Source organism: Phaenicophaeus curvirostris, chromosome 1, assembly GCF_032191515.1.
Source record: "Phaenicophaeus curvirostris isolate KB17595 chromosome 1, BPBGC_Pcur_1.0, whole genome shotgun sequence".
Taxonomy (NCBI): Eukaryota; Metazoa; Chordata; class Aves; order Cuculiformes; family Cuculidae; genus Phaenicophaeus; species Phaenicophaeus curvirostris.
In genome coordinates this window covers 62,402,422-62,415,871 of record NC_091392.1, presented here as the reverse complement: position 1 = coordinate 62,415,871, position 13,450 = coordinate 62,402,422, and the positions used below count along the sequence as shown (strand labels likewise).

The following is a 13,450-nucleotide window of genomic DNA, read 5'->3' as shown; positions in this document are numbered from 1 at the left end:
CGCTCGCCCTGTGACTCTGCGCCGCGCCCGGCCCCGCCCCCGCCGCGCGCCGATTGGCCGCGCGCCCCGCACCACGTGACCGCGGGCCCTCACGTTTCTGAAGTGTGTTCGCTACGGGACTTGTTGGGGCGGGGGGGAGCGGGGGGGGAAGTGGCGCGCGGCGCCGAGCGGGACCCGCTCCCCCTCGGTGAGGACGCACACCGGGGTGGGGGGGGTTGGGTGGCACCCCGGTAAAAAAACCCACCCGCTGAGGCGGCGGGACTGGGCGCCGAGAGGGCCGAGAACACGGGCTCCCCCTTCCTCTCCCTCCCCTCCCGTCCCCGCCTATGGGCTGCGGGACCCGGATGAGCACGGGGCGCCGAGGAGGCGCCGGTTCCTGCCCTGAAGGAAGGGGAAGGTGGGGGGGAAGCGCGCGAGTGGCGCGCGCCGACCTGTTACGTATGGAGGGAGCGCGCGCGCCCCCGGGGACGGAGCGGTCTGGGTTCGGTTCGGGTTGGTTCGAGTTCGGGTCCCGCCGCGCCCCCATCCCCGCGGGGCGGAGGCGGGTCGCTTATGTAACTGTCCGCGCAAGCAGCCCAGCCCCCACCCCGGGGCCACGGGGAGGGGGGAAAGGCGAGCGCCCTCCTGCCCGGTCAGTCCTCCCACCCCCACCCCCCGTTCAATCCTCGCACCGCCCACCCGGCCGGGCAAAGGACCGGAGGGGAGCAGGGATGGGGGGGGGCAGCTCCCTTCCCCTCCCCCGCCGGTGGTTACAAAACGGCCCGTGTTTGCGTCGCTGCCGTCCCGTGATTAAAAAAAAAAAAAAAAAAAAGCCGGGGAGGAACCGCTGAGCAAGAGGCAGGGCTGAAGCGGCCAGCGGGAGCCTGCCCGGCCAAAGCCGCTGGAGGAAAACGCGTTTTCGAGCGAGCGCTGAGCAGTAGAAGGAGTTAAAATGGCCTCTCTGGCACTGTTGGTAAAGCCACTGTTAGCAAACGCTGTCTAACGTCGTTTCTTTTAATCACAGAGCTCAACATCTGCGTGCTGCTGGCACAGTGGGTTTCCCGGTACCTTGTGTTCCACTAGGCTGCTGAATGAGGTGTGGTACTGACAGGACTCGGAGCGCAATTTCAAGTCCTCAGAGAGAAGATCTAGACGCAGATCTGAAAATAAACTTCCACCTGTGGATTGCAACTCAAATCTACAGCTTCCACAGCGTTCATAGGTGAGTGGGTTGCAACGGCAAGAGGGGCCTCATTAGAAATAATGCCGCTTAAGTGAAAGGCAGAGGACGCGCGTGACCAGGATTGATCTGTCTTGACTTCCAAAATTCCACAGCAGGACAGCACCTTAAGAAGTAAGAGCAAAGTTAACAGAGGCAGACACTTGTTGCCCTTCACTCTTTTCTTTCCTCACCTTGAATGACTTCATAAAATGCCACTAATGATCGAGGCATTCTAGCAGCAAATATCCCAGCTGTGATTAGTATCACTCTCTATTTGATTTTATTATAGAATCATATAATAGTTTGGATTGAAAGGGACCATAAAAGTCACCTAGTGCAACCCCCTTGCAGTAAGCAGGGACATCTTCAACCAGATTAGGTTGTTCAGAGCCCCATCCAACCTGACTTTGAATGTTTCCAGGAATGGGGCATCCATCACCTCTCTGCGCAACCTGTTCCAGTGCTTCACCATCCTCGGCAAAAGAATTTTCTTCCTTGTATCTATTCTAAACTTCTCTTCGTTTAGTTTAAAGCCATTATGTCTTGTTGCTTTTAGTTTAAAACCATTATGTCTTGTTGCTACAGGGCCTGCTAAAAACTTTTCCAACATCTTTCTTATAAGCCCCCTTTAAGTATCGGAAGGCTGCATAAGGTTTCCTCCAAGTCTTCTCCAAGCTGAACAACTCCAACTCTCTCAGCCTTTCTTCATGGGGAAGGTGTTCCAGGCCTTGGATCATTTTAGTGACCATCCTCTGGACCCGCTCCAACAGATCGATGTCATTCCTGTGCTGAGGGCTCCACAGGTGGATGCAGTATTCCAGGTGTCATCTCACCAAAAATGAAAATACAAAATTTCTTTCTAAAAAGCGTGTAGGCTGAACTGTTCTTAAGCTCTGACTTTAACGATAGCACAAATTATTATGAGTTTTTCAATTATTACTTTGTCATATGGAACCTCATCTTCCACAGGTCATCATTCTGGTTCAAGAAGAACATATAGGATCTGGTCATACACCCTTGTTGCAACTCAGACCTGAAGTAGTTGGCTCCTTGTTTTCTCAGTTAATACAAAGTACCTTGTTCCTTTCTTGGGGCTGTTTTTTGTGGGTTTTTTTCTCTTTCATTTTTATTCTTAAGAAATGCCAAATATTTGGTGAATAATTTTCAAGGAAACAAAATAGAAAAAGAAATCTCAGTCATTAATGAACACTTTCCATTAAACTGCTTTTAATTCTATCATTTTTGAGCACACTAAAGAAGATATGTCCCTTACTTTCAAGGAACGTCACCTCACAATACAGTTTTTATTCCAAACTTTTAAATAGCTTTTTCATATTCCTTATGTTCCCTGCTAGCTCCTTACAAGGCTGCGACACTGAAGATGTCCCAAATAAAGTCCAGCCTTCTTGGGAGTACTGAGTTGGAAGCAACCCTCCTTCAGTAGACCATATGGTTTCATTACCAAATTGCAACCATGGAACCCATTGGCCTATGAGCCATTTGTCGCTGCAGACTAAATAACAACTGTAGAATATGATTAGCATATCACTACGTCAAGAGAACATTCAGCTGTAGCCATACCTTCCATGCTAGACAGTTTGTTCTTGAATTGGAAGTGGAAGGAAGATGAATATATTAATTAAAATGTCAAATCTCAAGGGAAGAGTCTCTCCAAGTTAGTAGAAAAAGAATCACAGTTAATCAAGGAAATTGCATGAGTAAACCTCACTACTGTGTTCTCTTGTGGATAACTGTTTTAAAGAACATTGCTAATTTAGCTCATTTAGCCCAGGCTGTGATCACAAAAATCAAGAGAGTAGGAAGGGGTTAGAATGGGAAAAAGGGTATCATAGAGTCACTAAGGTTGGATAAAGACCTCTGAGATCACCAAGACCAACCGTCAGCCCAACACCACTGTGCCTACTAAACCATGTCCCTACATGCCACACCTACACATTGTTTTAACACCTACAGGGATGGCAACTCCATCACTTCCCTGGGCAGCCTGTTCCAAAAACCTCACCAGTCTTTCATAAAGAAATTTTTCCTAGTATCCAATCTAAACCACCCCTGGTGCAGCTTGAGTCTGTTTCTTCTCATCCTATCCCTGGTTACTTAGGAGAAGAGACCCACTCCAAAACCATTAAAAAGAGAGTATACAATCTATTACAAATTAGAAACATTTTTAGATACATGTTTTTAAGATCATTGTGTGCCATTTATACTTACAAACTTTGTTAACTTTTCTTGAAGCAGCAGTTATATAGGAGATTGCACCTGAACTGGGTTCATAGGGCATGATTTCTTTCTGCAGTGGTTCTCTTCTTCATTAGGTCTTTTTCACAGATCTAATACAGACTACTGAAAATATATCCAACAAAAGAGGTGTTCCCAGAGAGAACAGTACCAATTTCCACTCTCTGAAGGATGTGATTGTGCAGACCTGGAGTTAGTTTAAAAAATTCTAGCACGCCTAGGAAAATCTTTCTAGTCTAGAAATCATTTGTGTGTCCCTACTAGTTTGTTACTCTAAGTTTAAAAGAGAAATAAAGCACCTCATGGTTCATCAAACTTCTGAACCACCAGCAAAATATGACCTCGTGTGTGAATTTTATTCTTTTATTCTTGTGAGAAACACTTATTCACTGGTAAAATATTAAAAAGGACAAAGTCTTCGAAGCACAGATAATAATATTTTTATTTTACAATTCAGCACTGAATTGGATGCCCTTTAAAAAAGGCATCACCTCTTACAAAAGCAGTGGGTATATATATATAGTAGTTTTAGACAAAGAATCTATAAATCTTCAAAGAATACTCATTATTTTTTTGGATTATCCAACCATGTCTGGAGACTTCCTTCAGGTTATCTCTTAACCTAAATCAACTACATCTTGCTAGACAACTAAACATCACATCTGGAGATTGTCTGCATGTTATCTCTCGATACAAGGCAGATTTATATGACGAGATAATTAAACATACAAACCAGCTGCAGCAAAACTTATCAATTAATTCTCACATTCTGTAATAAATGCGGTGATCGTATGGAAGAAAATACACTGATGTAAGACAAGCCTCCCATCATCACACCAAGTGAGGCACACAACAGAGTGTTGCCTCTCACCCAAATTTGATAGTGAAGAGTTTTTTCAGGGTACAGCTTTTGAAAAGAGCAGAAGAGCTTTTGCAGAGGTTTACATGTGGTACGAGGAACCCCAGGGCTTTGGGTGGTGGTTACGGCCACTTCTGTGCCATGCATGGCATGAGGCCTCACTGGCACTGCTTCAGCTTTTGTCCTGGATAAGTACAAGAAACCATTTCTGTTACTGGATCAACAGGATCATCTGCTTCCCATCAGCTCACCAGCACTCAAGTAGCTTATTTTCAAAGGTTCGTTTCTTTGCTATCATAATACTTTGAAGTGATCGATTTTCAAATTATTTTGATTTTTATTTATTTACTGTTTATCCCTTGAAAGCTGTTTGAATCCAACCACCTGTAACTATTTTTAATCTTAGTAAAGTCTATTGTAAGGCTTGAGAAGTGGTCCTGTGTGAACCTCATGAAGCTCAGAAAGGCCAAGTGCGAGGTCCTGCACCTGGGTTGGAGCAATCCAAAGCACAGATACAGGCTGTGTGGAGCATGGGTTGAGAGCATCCCTGAAGAGAGGGGTTTAGAGGTGCTGGTGGATGAGAAGCTTAACATGAACCAGCAGTGTGTGCTTGTAGCCCAGAAAGACATCTTGGGGTGCATCCAAAGGAGTGTGAGCAGGTCAAGGGAGGTGATTCTGCCCCTCTGCTCCACTCTCACGAGACCTCACCTCGAGTCTTGTGTTCAGCTCTGGAGTCCTCAGCACAGGAAGGATGAGGATCTGTTAGGGCAAATCCAGAGAAGGGCTATGAAAATCATCCGAGGGCTGGAGCACGTCTGATATGTGGAGAGGCTGGGCACGGTCAGCCTAGAAAAGAGAAGGCTCCAGGGAGACCTTATAGCGGCCTTCCAGTACTTAAAGGGCCCTACAGGAGAGCTGGGGTGGGGGGAGTTCTTTAGCAGAGAGCGCGCGGATAGGACGAGGGGTAACGGTTTTAAGCTGAAAGAGGGGAGGTTTAGGTTAGATATTAGGAAGCAATTGTTCACTGTGCGGGTGGTGAGGCACTGGCACCGGTTTCCCGGGAAAGCTGTGGCTGCCCCATCCCTGCAGGAGTTCAGGGCCAGCCTGATCTTTGAGCAAGCTCAGCCTAAACCCCTCCCGACACGTGGTACGCTCCGCCCCGCCTCCCCCCTCCCCCCCCCCCGGGCCGCCCCGTTGGTATCGCCCAGCGCGGCGGCGGGCGGCGAGGTGAGCGCGGGGCTGGGGTGTGACGGGCTGCGGCCTCCTCGCCAGGGCCGGGGCGGCCATCTGCATCCTACAAGGAGAGGTCCTAGAGCTGCCGTGTCCAGGCTCTGCTCAGGAGGGACCGCCAGGGGCGCTTCTCTGGGCGCTCTCGAGGGTGTAAGGGCGAGCCGCGGCCCGGAGGGCACGGATGGGGTTTCCTTGGCCGGCTCCTCAGGCCACCCGAGCCTGGTTCTTAATGGGAAATAATAAGATATTGTGATTGCGTCGTTATTATGGGGGTGTTTACAGCTGTCGCAGCCTGGAGGGCAGGGACGGGACAGCCAGCTGTGATACGTGCAGCTACCAGAATCCTTTGGCTACGTCTAGATAATTAGTTATCCCCAGGTCAGATTTTAAGAACATTGAACTGAGACATGCATATTATTCTTTGCTAATAACAGGTATTATACTAAAACCAGGGCTTTTTGCACAGTCTTCAAAGGCTTCCACTTTCATTGCAGATTCTTTCGTGTTTGAGGTTTCTTTGAATCATCACCAGGTTGGAAAAGACCCATCGGATCATCGAGTCCAACCATTCCTATCAAACACTAAACCATGCCCGTCAGCACCTCGTCCGCCTGTCCCTTAAACACCTCCAGGGAAGGGGACTTAACCACCTCCCTGGGCAGCCTGTTCCAGTGCCCAATGACCCTTTCCGTGAAAAATTTTTTCCTCGTGTTCAGCTTAAACCTCCCCTGGCGGAGCTTGAGGCCATTGCCTTTCATCCTGTCCCCTGTCACTTGGGAGAAGAGGCCAGCACCCTCCTCTCCGCAACTTCCTTTCAGGTAGTTGTAGAGAGCAATGAGGTCTCCCCTCAGCCTCCTCTTCTCCAGGCTAAACAACCCCAGCTCTCTCAGCTGCTCCTCATAAGGCCTAGTTTTGAATTATTAATATAATCTGGTTAGAAAGCAACAAGGTCTGGGCTTTTACTTCCTTGCTCTTCATGAAATCACAAAGCTGTGTTCTGAGGAGAGATGGGTTGAGTGGGAATGGGAGCAGAAATGTTCCCAACGTGGAGAGGGAGAAAGACCATTGAAAGAGGTAACACTACCTAAACAGGCTGAAAGCCAATTAAAACTTACCCAAGCCATTTTTGGAAATGCTAGGCAGACCTTGGCCACAGAAGTGTTCAAGGCCAGGTTGGATGGGGACTTGGGCAACCTGATCTGGTGGGAGGTGACCCTGCCAATGCTAGGGAAGTTGGAACTGGATGAAAGGGTCATTGGGCACTGGAACGGGCTGCCCAGGGAGGTGGTTGAGTCACCTTCCCTGGAGGTGTTTAAGGCAGCAGTGGATGAGGTGATGAGGGGCATGGTTTAGTGTTTGATAGAGGAATGGTTGGACACGATGATCCGGTGTGTCTCTTCTAACCTGGTGATTCTATGATTCTATGATCTCTAAGGGCCCTTCCAAGCTAGCCTATTCTATGATTCTAAAAGCTCCACTTGATGACCTTTGGCTTAAATAGTGCTATGCTTCCTGAAGCTTTTTCTAAATGTCTTTTTTTTTCCTAGATAGAATGAAAGGCTTTTTTCCCCATGAGGACAGTGGAACAGGCAGCTCAGAGAGGCTGGGTGGGCTCCATCCATGGAAGTTTTCAAGACCTGACTGGACAAAGCAGCCTGATCTTATCTCATAGCAGACCCTGCTTAGAGCTCTTGAGGTCCCTTCCAACTTGGATTATCCTAGGATCCTCTATAGTTTTTTCTAGAAAGCTCTATGCTAGCGTGTTTTTGTGATCCTTCTTTACTTCACTTCCACTACTGATGCAAAGCAGGGATTTATTTTTTTTTTGCCTTTGAGTGCAGAAACGTGAATGCTTAGTCTGCTATGCATTCATCTACTAAACTGCTACCTGTTACCACTCCAGATTTCTTCACAAGCAATTCAAATTCTATCTACACAGCTTTCTTTTAGGTAGGCACCTACTCTTGCAGGTTAATCCAAAATTCAATTTGAGCATTTAGGAGTTTAATTTAATTCTCTACAGCCTGCTAAAAGCTGGCCACAGTTTGCTGTAATAAGAATGACAGTGACCAGCACGGAGTTGTGTTCATACTGTTGCTTTGTTTAGTGGAAGATTTTGTGAAAAAAATACAACATGAGCAAGAGGTTGGTTTGCTAATTTTTCAAAAGGTGATATTTGAGTCTCAAATTACACATTCAGAAATTCAAAAATTCAGAATGTAATGAGGGATGAATCAGCCAGTTCATCCTAGTATCTGTCTCATAGAAAATATACATAGGAGTCTCATTACATAATAAAACTTTTAACACGACTTTACTCTGAAATATGGGTCACTGCAAGTGTGCTAACAAGCAGGCTCACATATAACTTCCAGACAGACACGTGTTCACTTCCTCATTGCTGTTACGACACCTGGTGATGTGAGTGTGTGCTGGCAGTGAGAACAAATGCCTTATGCAAGGTGGCTGGTTTTTATGCTTCATCTCTCAGTTGATTTACAATCCCCACAACAACAGAAGTATGTAAAAAGTTGTAGTGGGATCCTGCATATTAGAACAATAGTCCAGCATGAGCTTTAAGGGACCTCTGAACTCTTGGAACAGGTTACATACCCTGGAGATGCAATACTATCATCTGTGGGTTCTGAAATACAGCAAATCGTAACACTTGTTTATCTTCTAGAACACCACAACATTAAAATCCATTAATCCTAATCTTGTTTTGCATGTTATATTTTTCTTGGTGCTTTACAGGGGCTTGGGCTTTACAGCTGAGTAAATAAAGTTTCCCTTCCTTTTATAGTATTCTGTTTCTGCATGCATGGTCCTCTCTAAAAAAAGGAAAAAAAAAATCACTGTGATGTTAAACATTTTCAAACAACCTAAAACTTCTTTAAGTGAGCATAACAATTGTTTCCTTGTCGGATCTTGGAAGAGCACGATTTACTATATCAGAATTTTTTAAAAGCTCTGTAATAGATAAAACGACTGTCTTCTAAGTGACTGCCTTACTCACATGGCATTTTTTTTTAAGAGCAGGATTACACATTGAAATAAAAGTCGTGGTTTTACTGGTTTATACTCTAGAAGTATCATCTGACATCCCAAACAATTTAAACAATACTTTATTTTGCTGGCAGTTTCCAGCTGAGCTGAAGGGTTAATGCAGAAGGCCTGATCTTTAGAGATTGGCTTACTCTGACTGGACCTGCTAGCTTCAATAGAACCACACACAGCACTCGGGCGTGGGCGGTTGAGTCACTCCTTGTAGAGGAGAGGCTTTAGTGTTCGGTCCCTGTGAAAAGGGTCACTTTTACAGAACATGGAAAGGTCAGCACGTGAAAAGTCTGTGACTTACAGTGCTTTCAAGGCTATTGGGAAAAATCTCCCGCTGGACGGCACTTCTCAAGTCACGAAGTTTGTGAAGATAAAATCATTAGCCTTGGGGTTATGACGTGAGCAGCTTCATTAGGCAATCAGATTTTGCCTCAGAGATCTGAAATAATACTAGAAAAACAAGATACTGATAAAGAGCTTCTGTTAATAACATAAACTTGCGTATAGGAAATTATTCTTATGTCTTTCTCTGTTAGTTTATGATGTAATAACATAACAAGAATCCAGCTTTTAAAAGCTGAAAAACATCTACCTAAAAGCAAAGGTACACTTTCTTGAGATGAAGTATTTCACCCCTGAAAAATATTTAACCTTATCTAAGAAATAGATAAGAGGTTCTATCACTTAAGTTCTCTAAACAAACCACATATTTTTTTAAAAGACAGGCTATAAAGAAGATTGTAGGGGTCTCGTATAGCTGTTCCTGGAGTAGGCTTCGTGGTCTGTTATGCAGGAAGTTTAACTGCATGATCCTATCAGTCTTTTCTCTCCTAAAAAAACCCCAAACAATTCAAAAATTAATTTCACTTAATGCTCATGTAGGTACTTTTTGAGGCATGCTGTTCTTTGGGATAGGTGAAAGCAACTGGGTAAGTAGAACTTTCAAATGCACAAATGGTGGATTTTTCCCCCCCTCATTTTCAATTTGAGCTGGTTTAAGCGTGTTACCAGCAACAGCGATTTGTGTAAGTATTATTTAACAGACCAGCAATTCTCCCTGGAAACAGAAATAAGGTGCCAGTGCAGAGGACAGCTGTAGCAGAGTAGGTACTGGCAGAGGCAAATGAAAGCCTGAAAATGTTACAGTATTGCTTGCTTCCTCCCCCAAAATACCAGCGCTTACTCAGAAGGCAATTAGCAGACTCAGCTAGTAAAATACACATACATAAGATGATTTTCCCCCTTAATTAAAATAAGAATGATTTCACAGTGCAGTTAGGCTATGAACTACTACTGAAGGAGCACCAGGGGGTCTCTGACACATGAAGGAACAAGTCACTCTCCAAACAATGCTTGAGAAGTTAAGCAAATACATTCAGAAGAGTCAAGAAAGATATTTAAACTGCTTTTTTAAAAAAGTAATTTAGTAGAATTACTGTCAAATTAAATTGCATGAAACATTCTTGTAATAAATTAAGAGTGAGCTGTAAGGCAATTAACAGTATTAACCGCAGAAAGCGGCTGACAGTTGGTTCTTGTATGACATTTATATGGACAGAACACTTCTCCCACATCAGGTCTATCGCATCCACGTGTTATTGTCCTAGTGAGGTATCCATCAAAGCAGTAACCTTTCAAATGTCTTTTTTTCTCCCCACTTTCACATGACTTTCATACAACTGAATTTTGTGCTAATAACAAAAAACACTGTTGGAAGTAATTTCTTATGCAAGCTCAATCTAAATATTAACCTCTTTGAGAACATTATGAGGTATAACTCATGCCTTAAGTGTGTTTTCTTACAGATCTTGTTCTTTCTCCATAGGGCTGAATTCCATGATGTTCAGAGGAGCTGCTCATGCTGTAAGAGATGCATTTCCTCTTCTGCTGACCAGATCTCAGTACTGTAACCCAGGATTGAATTTTTCATCAGTATGGACCGAAGTAGTAAACAGAAGCTTCGCAATGCATTCCACTTACACAACTGATGCAAAGTCAAGAGAGGAAAATAAAAAAACCATTGAGAGCCTCTACAGGTTGTCAGTTGACATTAAGAAAATCCGGAGGCTAAAGGAATGGGTCCTCCTCCAGGATGTGGCCTATGTTAAAGAAATTGCTGGTATCTTGCAAGAAATGGGAGCGGATGAGGCTGCTGTAGCTAACATTTTAGAACGCTGCCCAGAGGCAATTCTCCACACCCCTGCAGAGATAAATTCTCAAAAAGCTCTATGGCAATTAGTATGCCAGAATGAAAAGCAGTTGATTAAATTAATAGAGCAATTCCCAGAGTCTTTTTTCACTACTGAACATCATGAGAACCAGAAGGCAAATATATTGTTTTTTCAAGAGCTGGGACTTAAGAATAATATAATCACCAGGTTCTTGACAAGTGCACCCAATATATTCTACAATCCTGTTGAGAAAAACAAAAATGTGATAGAGACATTACAAAGAAACTATTTAAGTTTAGGTGGTTCTGATGCAAATATGAAGATCTGGATACTAAAGCTATTGAGCCAAAATCCATTTATTTTATTAAATAGTCCCAATGCAATCCAGGAAAACTTGGAATTTCTCCAGAAGAATGGTTTCACCGACCATGAAGTTCTACACCTGCTGTCTAAACTTAAAGGTTTTATTTTTCAGCTTACACCTGCTACTATGCAGAAGAGCATGTTTTTTTCCAAAAACGTCTTTAAGTGCAGTGACAAAGAACTTAAACAGCTCGTGCTGACATGCCCAGCCCTTCTCTACTATTCTGTTCCAGTTTTGGAAGAAAGACTTGAAGGACTCCTGAAGGAAGGAATTTCCGTAGCACAGATTAGAGAGACACCAATGGTGCTGGAGTTGACAACACAAATTGTTCAGTACCGAATTAAAAAGCTCTCTGCTTTGGGATATGACATAAAGAGCGGGACTCTAGAAAGCCTGAATGGTACTAAGAAAGATTTTGAAGTCAGTTATGGTAAGATACAATCAAAGAAGGAGAGACCAATTTTCAATCCTGTTGCTCCTATAAGCATTGAAGATTAATTTGAATGCTGTCCTTTAAAGTACACAAAAGAAAATTATCAAGGAGAAGAGACGTGTTGGTTCCTTGAGAAGAACTGAAAGAAAAATAACCTTAACCAGATTGTAGTTTTACATTGTACTTTGTCATGTAATGGGTCTTGGGCACAACTTCATTCCACAATTGTAGCCATCTCATCCTTTCAAATAATATCACAGAACTTAATGATAAAGGTTGCCTTTTTCCCAGGGAGTACCTTACATGGTTTTTGGTTCTGTTACATTTCCTTATCTAACAGGGCATGACCTGCTTTGGATTTTCAGCACTGTCACTGCACAGTCGCCCTGGTGGTAGTGATTAGTGCAATCTTTATCTGCGAAAGAGAAAAGGAGGGTTATTTTCCCAGCAACATTCATCAACCCAGTGGTCCTCTTACATTTGGAGACTCTTTTGAAAGAGTTCTGTACCTTATTGCTGACATAAGTAGCACTGGCTCCCAGATCCTGTCCCGCAGCAGACTTCACTGCTTGGGTAGGAGAGCCTAGCTAGAGTGCAGTCTGAACACATCTTTATTTAATGACTGCTACAGTGAGGCCCCAATATGTTTGTGTACGAATCATTATACAAAGAAGCTGCAAGAGAACCTCCTTTGCATTTCTGAGACTTCAAAATGTACTCCTTTGGAAATAGTTTGGGGCAAGAGGAATCTCTTGCTATTGTCTAGTCTTTCCTAGAAAAGGCCTGGGGAGAGAAAAAGGTTAGGGACAGACTTCACTCTCAAAATGATTGTGGAAGAAAGGAAAAAGTCATGCTTTTATGCTAGATGTAATAAAACTCTAGTCTGTAAAACCACTGGTAATTAAAAATGACTATTAGATTTATGAACAGCTGCCACAGTTGCTAAATATACGGGTGACGCTGCTTCTCGGATATCACCGTATGGTAATTGTTGACAAGTGCTGCCTTTCAAAATAGTAACTATGTGATAGAGCTTAAGTTGTCAGGGAATTTTACTTATTTTCATTTATGGGCTGTGAATGGTAATATAAAACAGCAGCATCATTGATATTATCTCGGTAGAATTAGGATCACCAGCAATTTTATTTCTCGGAAAGACTTTCCCAAGTAGCTATTCCATACGCATTCCCTCTTGATAGCAGGAGAAAATGGTTACACCCCCCTTCACTCTAGACCATTCTTCAAGGTCATTTTTAACAGACATTCTGGCAGCAGGTCCAGAGTTCCTTTTCTTAAAGGGATGCTTTAAATTGCTGAGGGAAGCTGGTATTGAATTACTTGTTCTGAGGGTGGGCTGCAAGATGATGATTTTATATAGCCTGACACATATCCACTGCGGTCTTGGAAAGGGCTAGAAACATCTGGTTAGAGCAGTGCCAAGATCTCAACAGCTGAAGATCTTAACCTCTCCGCCACGCAGGCAAATGCGGACGTGACAACAGCTTGTAGGTATAAACACCGCTCTCTTAAGAGCACAGTGCGACAGCAGGAATTCAAGAAGGGCTACGCATCACCAGCACAAAAAAAGTCAGGCTGTCTTACTAAGCCCTTTCTTTGATGATTCTTCAAAACGCATTATCGTTTTCTAAGAGGAAACTGGGAAGACAGCCCTATTAAAAATTCATAGGAACTTGCCTTTGTCCTTTTTTGACTGTTCTTCACTGCTCAACTATCAAGCACACCACAGTATTTAGAATTCAAAAGCAACCTTCCACTCAGACACAAGGGGGCATTTCAGCGCTCTGAAGGTATTCATAAAGCAATCTCGATACTGAACCGCTAAACTGATCAGTGGTTTAGGATGAAAAGGAAACGAAGA

At 43.9% G+C, this 13,450-nt stretch overlaps 1 protein-coding gene and 1 long non-coding RNA gene across 5 annotated transcripts; both read left to right on the top strand.

Moving 5' to 3' along the window:
* Positions 1-118: 118 nt before the first annotated feature.
* LOC138716668 (uncharacterized) lies at positions 119-2,067 on the top strand. Of its 4 annotated transcripts, none has more exons than XR_011336706.1 (3): positions 119-187; positions 1,004-1,201; positions 1,787-2,067. It is a non-coding gene; the product is annotated as an uncharacterized lncRNA (long non-coding RNA). The 4 variants fall into 4 exon arrangements; XR_011336707.1 differs by lacking the exon at positions 119-187 and adding an exon at positions 402-438; XR_011336704.1 differs by lacking the exon at positions 119-187 and having other exon boundaries at positions 511-1,201.
* Positions 2,068-5,489: 3,422 nt separating this feature from the next.
* MTERF2 (mitochondrial transcription termination factor 2) lies at positions 5,490-12,104 on the top strand. Its single transcript, XM_069859779.1, has 2 exons — positions 5,490-5,543; positions 10,429-12,104. The coding sequence occupies exon 2, from the start codon at positions 10,440-10,442 to the stop codon at positions 11,634-11,636; it is 1,197 nt and encodes a 398-aa protein (XP_069715880.1). The 5' UTR covers positions 5,490-5,543; positions 10,429-10,439; the 3' UTR covers positions 11,637-12,104.
* The last annotated feature ends 1,346 nt before the right edge of the window (positions 12,105-13,450 follow it).